The sequence below is a fragment of the Miscanthus floridulus genome, chromosome 7 (assembly GCF_019320115.1).
Source record: "Miscanthus floridulus cultivar M001 chromosome 7, ASM1932011v1, whole genome shotgun sequence".
NCBI classification, from domain to species: domain Eukaryota; kingdom Viridiplantae; phylum Streptophyta; class Magnoliopsida; order Poales; family Poaceae; genus Miscanthus; species Miscanthus floridulus.
Window position 1 is genome coordinate 6283406 of NC_089586.1, and position 12593 is coordinate 6295998.

The window sequence follows — 12593 nt, forward strand, 5'->3', positions numbered from 1 at the left end:
TTCATTAACTATCCATTCTATGTAAGCACCTGTGCTACTTTCAAGCAGGTGGTAAGCAATTAGATTACCTTTGTCCATCTTCCATCTTTTAGTTCTTACTACGATGCTAAACCATAGACAAGCCGTACCGGATCGCCCGATGATTCGTGAATCAATGCCCCCAGCTGGGTACCTCGAAAACACACGCCCCGCTTGTATCCCGGGCACAAGCAAGACCAACCCATCACTCTCCTATCCCGGGTGTCTAGGTCCCCGTCCAAACTGGGACTCTAAGCCCCCGTCTCTGAGTCCCGGACTCAATGCGGTGCAAGGACCTCCTCCACCAAAAAGAAACCCTGACAGTCGGTCCGGAAAGAGCTGGATCCGTGACAAGAGAGCAATAAGTCTTCCAAGCGCCCATATACAAGTATGTGCTCGGGATAATAAGTCTGTGACCTGCCTAGAGTCATATGCAACGATCGGTCCTTAATTGACATAGATAGGGAAAGCAGTGTAACCAAGCCATGCCCCACGTCCACGACGACACAACCTCTTACACCCACCAATACCCAAACCATATCCCTGCCCGGTCACCATTTTTCCTTTCCACCATTTTTATATTTTCTAAGTGATGATAATCCAATAATATATTTCCTATATCTCGCGAGTGACAGGCAATCACTCGGCTTCTACCGGAGTCCTGTAGCATAGTAATCTACATGATCCTGTCATACTAGTAAGACTCATAGGATAAAGATATATATGCAAGTAGATTTCATTCAACCCCTCAAAGCTTAATGCACAAATATAATTTATACTGCAGAAAAGTAGGGGTTATGTACCGGGGCTTGCCTAGGTAAGATATATTTAAAAGTTAGTATCTGCATCCTCAGATCATCCACATCATCTGGATAGAAAGACCATTGCATCACCTTTGGATTTCCAATCATCCTTCAATCGATCCATCGATCCATCATCATACCTATATGATATGCATGCGATGCAATACAAAGATGTAATTAATCAACTGCAATCGTGACTCATAAAATATGACGTACGCCTCTCGAGTTAACAGCTAGTTCTAACGATGATCGTAAGTAGGCTACATATCTAGGTTGTCAAATAAGACGTTATTTCCCAACAATTATTTTAGTTATATAATTCGAAGTGATTTTGTTATTTCATTCTATCGATTTAATCGTTATTCGAAATAGAGCATCATTATCTATCTAGCAAACTAATTATTATTGAGCTACAAAAATTACAGTGAGTAGATAATAATATTAGTAGTTTACTATCAAATTTTTGGAGTAAATACTATTACCGATTTATCCCGGAAATTCCTACAAGTTCATCTTTTAACAATATTAAGTATTTTAAAATAATTATATAGCTCCCAAAAATATTACCAAACTTTGTGAACAAAATATACTAACAGATAGAGCATAATTTTAGGGGACTAACAAAACTAGTTTCATAATTTTTAGACTCCTATACCTTTTTATATCGATTTTACAATTAGACTTGGAAACTAAATTGAAAAAGGCTTTAGAAATCGTAAAGGGCCAACGGCAACAAATTCGGCCCGACAGCCACAGCAGCCCACGCGGGAGCGACTGCGCACGCAGTAGGCTGGCCCAACAAGCAGGGAGCCCGCGCGCGCCGGCTTCTTTTCAAAAACGACCCCGAGCTTTGCGATATTTATACCAACACTATCCGCACTATTCCTACCGACAGTAGTTTCACGACCAGGCCCTCGTACTATCAGTCTTTACAACAGGGCGGTCCTAGGGACCCCCGTGCATGACGGCACGGCTCCGGCCAGTGCTGCGCGGCCACGCCGGCCATCTAGGGCCCACACTGACTCGAACGGTGACGCTGGGTGCCCACAGGAAGCTGCGATGCGCACTCACGTGAGCGGAAGCGGCGGGCGGCGATTCACGATGGTGGCTAGGCTGTTCCGGGGAACCTACGCACTCACGGGCGAGTAGAGATGGCGGAGAAGCAACAACAGCTTACCACGGTGCATGCTATGGTGACGGTTGGAGTGGAGGGAGGCTGAAGAACTCCAGCCATGTGCGCCCGCACCACGTGGCGGCGCTCCGAGCCAGGCACCCACACGTCACCTCGTCACCAACGGCCAACCTGGTCAAGACAACGCGAGCATCAGAAAGAGGGGGTCGCGGTGAGTCCAAGGGCACAAGCAATCGAATTGCTATCGATCACGCGAGCCGTACCTCCCAACTTATCAACTTGGCGGCACACATGACTGGCAGCGAGCCCAACACCAAATTGGCCGACCACAGTACACGCCTGAGGCCAGGTGCGGGTTGGGTTGCTAGATAACCACCTAAGCTACTTGCAGAAGTGAGGAATTGGGCGGTGAGGCCTCGAGCCAAATGACTTGGAAGGGCGGGGAGCACGGTGCCCCAGCTGTGGTCATGTCACGGAGCAGCACACGGCGAGCCGAGCGGTTTAAGACCAGGCGAGGGCCGGCCGGTAGCAGCAGCATGAGCACCTGAGTACCGACGATGAGACTGGGAAACCTGGCGTGACGTGCTAGGTAGGAGGAGTCAACCCCGAGCAGTCCCTCTGGCGTCGGCTAGCGGGGCAGCAACGCAGAGGCGCACGCCTCGACATGGGGGTCGGGGCCAGACGGCCATCACGCAGTGGTAGTGGCGTACACCCAGGGGCACGACGAGGCAGGGAGACGTCGCCAACAGCGTGGCTGGGCCAGGCAACCTTGGCGTGACTGTAGCGGCAAACGTCCAAAGACATTGCACGGCAGATGGTCGAGGGGTGGAGCGGGCCATCGCAAGGGCAGGAGTGCGCACACGGCACGGCATGAGCTGTAGAGGCATGGCGTCGGACGTAGAACAGAGAGACATGGACGAGATGACTCAACTCGGCGGGATGCGAAGGCAGCAAGCAAACAACAACGACCGACCAGCTAGCTCAGTCCATCACGAGCGTCGTACCAAGCATATTATATTCAAAACCGATGAAAGATAACCATAACAAGGAAAACGCTAGCGAGAGTTCAAGAGGCTAGCTCTCAGCGCACGATTTCCAACCACCTCTGTGCCACTGCTCTCCCGTCATTCTAGACTAGGGGTATTGGAGGCTTCAATAGTGCATGCCTGCCTTGCTCTGTGATATATGGCTAGTATCGTGTTCATGGTGACAATGGCATGCATGGTTCATAATTAAGGAGGTCATAAGCCATAGTGACCATCTGTGGATCAAAGTCACAGTGGCAATAAAATTCAAGATGTTGGTAGGCGAGCTAAAAAACCAGCGGTACTTTTGTTTTTATTTCTATTTCATTTTAAGTTTTGAACTTGATTACTTTCACTAATAATTATTTCACGCAAAAGTTCATACTTCGCACTAACCCACAGAGACAAAATATTTAAGCGTTATTTAATTACTTTGCTCAATATAGTTTGCTAAAAATGGTATTTTAAACCTAAGCTCAATATTTAAATTTTAAAATTCAAGAAACTCGTTTCGAAAGTTTTACTTAGGCCTAAATCGCGGCACTAAATAAGATCGTAACACCGGGGTGTTATAGTTAGCCCGGCACCTTTGTTGCTTAATTATGATCTTTGCAAGGTGCTAGAAACACATAGATAGAGGGGTGTAGTCTTGGCTAGACCGATAATTTTAATTCTGCACTTGTTTTGGTTAGCCGACGCGATTAAGTTTTAAAAATGACTATTCACCTCCCTCTAGTCGCCATCTCGACCCTTCAGGCGGCCGCATGGAGCTCGTCGGCGCAGCAGTGGCGTGGCCCTCTTGCGGTTCTCCAATGCCTGCTCGTAGCCTAGGCTCGTGGCCATGGGCGGCGGGCCTGTTGCTGCTACTCCAGCGCCGCTGCTCACTCGACCGTAGTCGTCCAGCGCCATCCGCTCGCAAGGGATGGGGCGTGGTGCGGCCGGCCATGGGGTGTGTGCGTGGTTGGGGAAAGGGCACGGCGTGAATGGTGACGGGGCGCGGTTGGGGAACGGGCTGCAGCGGGGTGGACGTATGAGTAGCCACGCCGTGACGGGCAGATGAGCGGAATGGGGATTTTTTTTGAGAGGCAGGTCCGCTACGGACTGGGAGCCACGTTCGGACGGGACGGACGCCCGTGGCTGAGCATTCCCGCTTATTTAAGGAATAGTTTTTTTGCAGCTGATAACACACGACGAATAGATCTGAATTTGTTAGAAAAATAAATAGCTTGCTTGTAAAGAAAACTCTTTCATTAATTTATTAGAGGATAAATTTATACTGCTTAGGGGTCAAGTCTCTCGAGACTATAAATAGAGGGACAATGTAAACTTTCAACCATAAACAAAGAAATAAATAATCTATTCTCATATCGTCTCTTCTCTCTGTCCTGCGCCACCACTCCTCTCTCCCTCTCTTCTGCGCCCACGCTGCTGCTGCTCCCCTACCCTAGCCTGATGCCACCGCCGCTACCCCCTGCCCTAGCCGCCGCCGCCACCCCTAGCAACCGGCGCACCAGCAGCGCCCCCCTGCCCTAGCCGCCGACCCTCAACCGACCACCCGAAGCAGTACCCCTATAATGGCAAGCAATACAGGTAATACAACCTAGTATTTGCCATAGTAGATGGCGCTCAGGCAAAACATTCACCATTGAGGATTGGCAAAATTATTTAAAATCTTTCCGGAAGAAGCAATGCCTTTTTAGTTGGTGGTAGTACCACATGAGCAGGACTGGACAGCAAGTGTGGTCGAACCAAACCAACTTGAGGTGAGATCCCTGACACGTCACCAGAAAAAGGAAAATTCTTTCATCATCAGATCTTCACCACTCGTACAAAGAGTAATAGGATTATTTACATATTTACCATCGTTATAATGTGAGTGGTATAAAAAGTATCATATCAATAATTTATGTGTCAGTGATATAGTGTAAGATGATATCCATAATAATAGTAAATATGGTCCAGAGTAATAAAGACAAGGGGGAAGAAAATGTGGAAAATGGAAGGATACAGGAACAAGAGAGAGGCGAGGTGATGGGCCAGGCCACGGGTGGCGCGATGCGACGTCGGCTGTCGTGCTTGTGAGTCGTGACCGCAACCGCAACCGCAACCGCGCCCTCCCGCCTCCGCCGCCTCCTCCTGCGATTCCGATCCGCCGCCCTGTCCAGCCGGCCGGCAAGCCCCCGCCTCCGTTCATTTCAATTGAGAGCTGAGAGCAACCAACCCAGCCAACCAACCCTAGATCCACCCCCGTCCCCCACACGACAGGAGAGAGATCTCCCCGTCCCCGATCCAATTCCGCATGGCCTCCTCCTCCTCCTTCTCCCCCGACGACCAGACCGACGCCGACTTCTTCGACAAGCTCGTCGACGACGATGACCCCGCCCCGCCGCCCGCCACCGACTTGCCTCGGACCGTCTCCGCCACCAGCCTCGCCGACGACCCACCCGTCCCGGAGCCGGCGCCGGCGCCGGCGCCTCCCGAGGGGTCAGGCAAGGGCGGCGCCGGCGTCCACACCGCGGTCAAGCAGGTGCAGTGGGCCTCCTTCGGAGGTGGCGCGGACGACGGTCCTGATCCGTTCGCTGATCTCTCGGGAGGCGCCGGCGACGACGACGGCTTCCTCGGGAGCACGGCCGGGACCCAGACGGCATCGGATCACGCCTTCTTCGGCGGGAGCCAGAGCTTGGCCGCTGAGGTGACGGATCAGGACTTCTTCGCTGGGACCAGCTCCTCCTCCGATCAGCAGAATGTCAATGGTCAGTACGACCAGGGAGGCGGCACCAGCACTGCAGTGGATTCAGCAGATCCCAAGTCTTGGGAGGCCATGTACCCTGGGTGGAAGTACCACGAGGCATCACAGCAATGGTACCAGCTTGATGACAGTGTAAATTCAACTGGGAATGCAGCTCAGGTGCTGGACAATAGCACTCAGAATGCACAGCAGCAGCAGCAGCAGCTCGATGCATCATACCTGCACAATTCAGCGCATGCGGGCCTTGAGACAATTGCCGAGGAGGGCACTACCGCAGCTGGTGCTGTCTCAAGTTGGGGGCAAGGGGCTGCCTCGGAGTACCCACCCAACATGCTCTTCTATGCAGAATACCCTGGTTGGTACTTTGACACCAACACTCAGCAGTGGCACTCCCTTGAGTCGAACCAGCAGGCCGCCATGCAGGCTGGAACAGCTAGCACGGGTCAGACTGTTGTTGCAAACGATGGTGTTGTTGCGACTTCCTCCTCTCTGACAGGCTATAATGCTGGGCAAACTGAGGACCTTGCTGCGCACAATCAGGTGACCCAACACAGCTCATTTTCGAATAGTTTCACTCAGCAGAACCAATGGCAGACTACGGATGCATTTGGTAACAATGTACGGTCTGAAAGTGCTACAGATAACAGCCTGGCTAGTAGTTTCTATGGTTTTGAACAGCACAGGAATGATGAGACTACCAGTTCCTCTACGAGCCAACAGGCTGGTTTTAACACAGCTGAAACTGCTACAGACCACTATGGTGGACGCAGGGGCTTTGAATCATCAAGTATTCAGAATGGCTATAGCTCCTCTGACAGTCAACAATCCAGTTACAAGGCATTTGAACCTTCCACGGGTTATCAGGCTGGTTACAAAGCGTTTCAACCTGCTGCAGGTCACCACACCAGTACCAACATGTTTGAACAGTCCACAGAAGGTTACAAGGCATTTGAACCTGCCATGAATAACCAGAGTGGCTACAAGGCATTTGAACCTTCTATGGGCCACCATAGTGCTTCCCAGGGGTTCATGCCTTCCACGGGCCACCAGACTGATTTCAGGGGGTCCGGAGCTTCCACAGTTCACCAGGCCGGTTACAAAGAATTTGAAACTTCTACAGGTTACAATACAAGTTTCAAGGCATTTGAACCCTCTTCTCAACATGCTGGTTTCATGGGTTCCCAACCTTCTTCAGGACACCAACCTAACTACATGGGATTTGACACTTCTGCAAACCACCATGGTTATGGTGATGCCAATGGTGTTGCAAGTACTCAAGGCTTTGTCCCAATGCAAACCACATACCATGGCCAGAAACAAGCAATTGCAAACTCGCAAGGGCACCTGTCAAATAGCTATTTGGGTACTGGCAACTCCATGAACTTTAATCAGCAACAATTTCTGGGTGCAAATGCCTCAAACTTGCAATTCGGTCACTCCCCACATGAAGGCAGGTCATCGGCTGGACGACCACGACATGCCCTCGTTGCTTTTGGGTTTGGAGGGAAGCTCATAGTTATGAAAGAAACTAGCTCCATGCCTGCAGGCTTTAACACTGGAAATCAGGTATCACAACAGTATCCTTTTGTAACGCATTTTGTAAAGAAGGAATATCACATATTTGAGTTGACTAAAGTACTAAAATATTTCTTCCGTTTTCTTCTTCTTGCAATTCAAGGGTAACCCTAGTAGCACAGTGTCAGTTCTTAATCTGTCGGAGGTGGTCATTGATAAAGTTGATCCTTCAAGCATCACTAACGGTAGTGCACTTAGCTATTTCCATGCTCTATGCCGTCAACCTGTTCCTGGTCCTCTGGTTGGTGGAAGTGCTGCATCAAAGGATGTAAATAAGTGGCTTGATGAAATGATTGCATGGTACGAGTCTTCCTCTAGTGAATTCCAGAGAGGTGATACTCGCAAGTTGCTTATTTCATTGCTGAAGATACTGTCTCAGCACTATGGAAAACTCCGTTCACCTTTTGCGTCTGACCCATTGCAAGAGGTATTTCCTCTCATACTCTATGCTGTAATTGAATTGTTTGTTTATATATCTCCTCTGTTTTCTCTGGTCTTCTTTCCTTTGCTATCCTTATTTATTTTTTACAACTTTGCATTAGAAAACATTGTGTCATGGTGATTTGTTTTGAGTTCGATGGTGTAAACCAAAGCATAAGTTGGATAAGCTACTAAACTTTAGATTTTTATATACTATACAACCTAGAATTTGTTTACAAACAGTGTTTCAACCATGTAAAGTTATAAATACCTGTGATTAGCATTGTCACGTGGGAACTTAGCTTGATTTCATATTTTCATGTTTCATTACGAGGGGGGATTCAATCTATTTTCTTAACTCTGTAGTTTGTAAACCATGTCTAATTTTATATTTGGTACATATTTTTTACATGAATTCTTTATAATAGGAGACAGATGGTCCAGAAATGGCAGTAACTAAGCTATTTTCATCGTGTAAGAGAAGCACTGTTCATATGGGAGATTATGGATCCATTGTTCCCTGCATGAAAAATATTGCTTCAGAAAGTCAGATGCAGGTAATTTTTATTTATAATATCCTGCCCTAGTGCTCTTTATTTTTAGCAAATGTCCCTTATTGAAACAACTACTATTCTTCTAGGCTGTTGCACAAGAGGTCCAAAGTCTTCTAGTTTCTGGGAGAAGAAAAGAGGCCCTTCAGTGTGCCCAGGGAGGTCAACTTTGGGGACCTGCAATCATACTGGCATTGCAGCTTGGTGATCAGGTCTGTTTGACTTTAAACAACCTCCCTTTTGTAATGTAGCATGTTGCTCGACTTTCTTGCCTGGTTTTCATTTCCATGTTAGATTCATTGTTTTTTTCCTGGACTGTTGGTACAGTTTTATGTGGATACAGTGAAGAAAATGGCTCACTTCCATTTTGTATCTGGGTCCCCTCTGCGAACGCTATGCCTTCTCATTGCTGGACAACCTGCAGATGTTTTTAATGTAGAGAACAATGTCAACAGTGACTATGGTACATCCCATCAACCTATGGAGGTACTTGCAAAGTTAATGGGTCTTTTAGTTGTTAAATGTATTACTATATTGACCATCAAGTACTGATTATATAATTCAAATTCAAAGTAATAAAAAAATCTTTACCTTTCTTGTTGTCATTGCTGATCTCCTGTGTGATTAATGATTCCATGTCTTGTTTACTGCAATGTCATGACTTTTGGGTATCGCTTATCAATAATTTTCCTGGTTTTCTGTTTTACTATCTGACTTTTTTCACAATTTGTTATTTTTTTTCCGAGTCAGCCTGGTCCTAATGGTATGTTGGATGATTGGGAGGAGAATTTGGCTATTATTACTGCAAACAGAACGAAAGGTGACGATCTAGTAATCACCCATCTTGGTGATTGCCTCTGGAAAGAAAAAAATGAGGTTTGTATCATTAATATCATATGTATTTTTAGATTCAGTTTTCATACTTTTTTGTGTATATGCAGTCAAGTACCTTATACACAATGTATACAGGTTGCAGCTGCCCATTCATGCTATTTAGTTGCTGAACTAAATATTGATTCATACTCGGAAAGTGCAAGGTTATGCCTCATTGGTGCAGACCACTTGAAGTGTCCTCGAACATTTGCCAGCCCTGAAGCCATTCAGGTTTGGCGCTATATGTTTTACCTGCAAAAAAGTTGTGTATGCTGTATGGAGTAGACGTTTACTTTAACATCTTTTTCGCTCAGTTGCTTAGTTAAATGTGCCCTAGATGTGGCTAGCTTTAAACAAATATTATGGCAAGATTATGCATAGTTATTTATTGGTTTATTTTCTGTTGCTATTCACTGTCTGGACTAATATCTTCAAAATGCAAACAGAGGACAGAGGTTTATGAATACGCGAAGGTGCTTGGTAATTCTCAGTATATTCTACTACCCTTTCAGCCATATAAGCTGATATATGCATACATGCTTGTGGAAGTGGGGAAGGTTTCTGATTCTTTGAGGTAGGTTGTTGGTTTGTTCATAACAATCAAATGACACAATGCTTTCCCTAGCTTGTACTTGTACATTATGATGCAGTTGAATATTAACTTCCCTAGGTATTGCCAAGCGTCTATGAAGGTACTGAAAGCCTCTGGCCGTGCCCCTGAATTGGAGGTGTGGAAACAATTATTTTCTTCACTGGAGGAGAGGATACGCACTCACCAGCAGGTATGACCATGCCATTTGGTATATTGCTTATTGCAAATCTTTGCTTGCTTTATATCTGGGGTTCTCTTGCTCTTTTCCTTGTTCATTTACAAATGGACCAACTCTCTTTGCTTATTTTTTTTTTCTGTAGGGTGGATATGGCACAAATCTTGCCCCAACAAAACTAGTTGGGAAGATTTTCACCTCGCTTGATAAATCTATATCCCGCATGATGGGTACACCATCTGCACCACTTCCACCATTGCCACATGGATCTGTTAGTGATAGAGAGAGCCACTCTATGCCTGCAGCAGCAAAATTTGTAAATAGCCAATCAGTAATGGCCATGTCATCGTTAATGCCATCTGCTTCAATGCAGTCAATGACTGAGATAGCAGAGAATAGTGGTGGCACTGGCAGGACAATTGCACACAACAGAAGTGTTTCTGAGCCGGACTTCGGTAGAACATCAAAACAGGTACTTGCAAAGAGAAATTTAAGACATTAGTTTCTGGTTATGTTGAATTTGAAAGATCTTTTGGTATTTATCCCCTCGTCTCATTTTAAAAACCTAGCAGGGTGCTGGATCAGATTGCACACAGAGCAGTGCATCAGGATCCGGCAGTTCTCGATTTGGTTGGCTAGTGCAGAAGACTATGGGTTTAGTGTCAAAATCCCACTGCCAGGTATTTTTTTTACTCAGTTATGAAACGACTATCTCCAGTTTTTTTTCCTCCATCTTGTCTCTTCTATATGCAACACCAACCTTAGGATCCTATTTCTGTTATGAAGGCAAAATTAGGGGATCAGAACAAATTTTACTATGATGCAAAGTTGAAGCGGTGGGTGGAAGAAGGTGCTGCGGTTCCTGCCGAGGAGCCTCCTCTTCCTCCACCTCCAACAAAACCATCTTTCCAGAATGGTATGCCAGACCATAAGTTGAATGGCCCCATGAGCGTAAGCCATGCTCCCAATGGAGTCACAGAATGGAAATCCTCAAATTCTTCGGAGCAAGGAGGTCTGGGTATGCCGCCAATTCCACCTAGCCAAAACCAGTTTTCTGCTCGGGGACGGATGGGTGTCCGGTCCAGGTAATTCGACAGCAGCATTGCCATTTACTACTCTTAATTATATTTCTATATTGCTATCTAGGGTATTATCCAGAAAACTCACGGCTTTTCTGTTTTCATTTTAGATATGTTGACACATTCAATAAATCGGGTGTGTCTGGGGCAGTGCCATCGTATAACAAACCAGCTGCTCCATCTGTGACACCGCCAGCTGGTGCCAAGTTCTTCATGCCGACTGCAGCACCTGCTGCTGCAGATCAGATGATGCCACACCAAGCAGCAGAGATACACAGTGAAACAATCCATCAGGATGAGCGGTCAGCCTCACCACCAGCAGAAACATCATTTTCTTCAACCCCACCACCCACGCAATTTTCATCACCCCCACCACACACGCAATTTTCATCACCAATGCAATCAACAATTCATCGGCAATCTAGTATGGACAACATCTCCACCCCTTACCAGGGTTCTGGGGTATCATCATTAAGCAACAACAGCTCATTCTCGAAATCACGAGCCGCATCCTGGAGTGGGACATACTCTGATCAGTTTAGTGCTTTTGCGGGCACTAGATCACCTGATGTACAGACCATGCCTTCACCACTCATGCCTGGCAAACCATCACACAGTCGTTCCAACAGCAACTCATCAGTGCAGCTCAATGGATTGACAGAGGATCTTCATGAGGTCGAGCTCTAACTGGCGACTGATCAGCATGACCGTTGCAACTCATGTCTTGTATCCACAAAGACAGCCTTGGCAACCCCTGACCGTTCCAGAAACCCCGAGCTGGTGACAGAAAAGAAGCTGCCCTTCAAATGCTGATCGTGGGGATGCCGCATTTGGAATGGACTTGTGCAACTTTGCACGACATTCTGGGGGGCGCTCTAAACCACCGAGGTGCGTCAGACCTGTACTAATAGAAATGCAGGGTTTTTTTGAACATTTTGTAGCGATATATATATATGTTGGTTTTATGTTTTAGAGAGAAGGGAAAGGGTTGGGTGGCCTTGTTTACAGGTGAGAAATGGAGCAGCAGCATGCAGATGCCCTTGTACAGATAATCTGCCCCTACCCAATTTGTTTAAACGCAAACAAATTCACACCCCCACTCCGTTTTGATTTTTGTTTTTGGGAGAAGGATAGAAGAGAAGGTGTGTGTCCAAGTAGTGTGAGAAGCATGGCTCTGTAGAGTGTTGTTGTTATAGTGTCCTGTACTAGCCGCATACACAGTATATTATCACTGTTTATTCTTTGGATTGGAGACGAATCGATTCTTTCATCTTGAAACAATTGTGTACGCCTTCTTGTATCCTGGCCGATGTGGTTGATGCAATTGTACTGTTCTTCAGATCTTGGTTGTGCTGTCGCTGTATCTTTGAGCACCTACTACCACTATTTGTAGTTAGTGTTTTTTTTTCCAATCAATTTGCATGAATAACCCCTTCATTTGAAAGATTGTACGTTTTTTACCTTCATTCAAAAATTCAATGACTACGTGTTTTATTCTTAAAATAAAAGGGCATGAAATCAATATGATGGCCCAACTAACGATGACGGCCCTGGGCCTGAGCACTAACGATGACGGCCCAATTGGCTGGCCCAACTAATGG

General features: G+C 46.6%; 1 protein-coding gene across 2 annotated transcripts; it reads left to right on the forward strand.

Moving 5' to 3' along the window:
- The first annotated feature begins 4991 nt into the window (after nucleotides 1-4991).
- LOC136466471 (protein transport protein SEC16A homolog) lies at nucleotides 4992-12235 on the forward strand. Of its 2 annotated transcripts, none has more exons than XM_066464890.1 (13): nucleotides 4992-7293; nucleotides 7406-7729; nucleotides 8151-8279; nucleotides 8363-8485; nucleotides 8601-8759; nucleotides 9024-9149; nucleotides 9243-9377; nucleotides 9593-9720; nucleotides 9817-9928; nucleotides 10059-10385; nucleotides 10483-10593; nucleotides 10700-10998; nucleotides 11103-12235. In XM_066464890.1, exons 1-13 carry the CDS (start codon nucleotides 5278-5280, stop codon nucleotides 11677-11679), a joined length of 4566 nt encoding a protein of 1521 aa, XP_066320987.1. In that variant the 5' UTR covers nucleotides 4992-5277; the 3' UTR covers nucleotides 11680-12235. The 2 variants fall into 2 exon arrangements, with proteins under 2 accessions (XP_066320987.1, XP_066320988.1); XM_066464891.1 differs by having other exon boundaries at nucleotides 10486-10593.
- Nucleotides 12236-12593: the final 358 nt, after the last annotated feature.

Bases quoted from the DNA above. Each gene is read 5' to 3' on its own strand.
- LOC136466471 (XM_066464890.1), top strand. From the start codon at position 5,278: ATGGCCTCCTCCTCCTCCTTCTCCCCCGACGACCAGACCGACGCCGAC. The intron at 8,280-8,362 runs GTAATTTTTATT...CTATTCTTCTAG, and splicing joins CTTCAGAAAGTCAGATGCAG to GCTGTTGCACAAGAGGTCCA. The intron at 10,386-10,482 runs GTACTTGCAAAG...TTAAAAACCTAG, and splicing joins TCGGTAGAACATCAAAACAG to CAGGGTGCTGGATCAGATTG.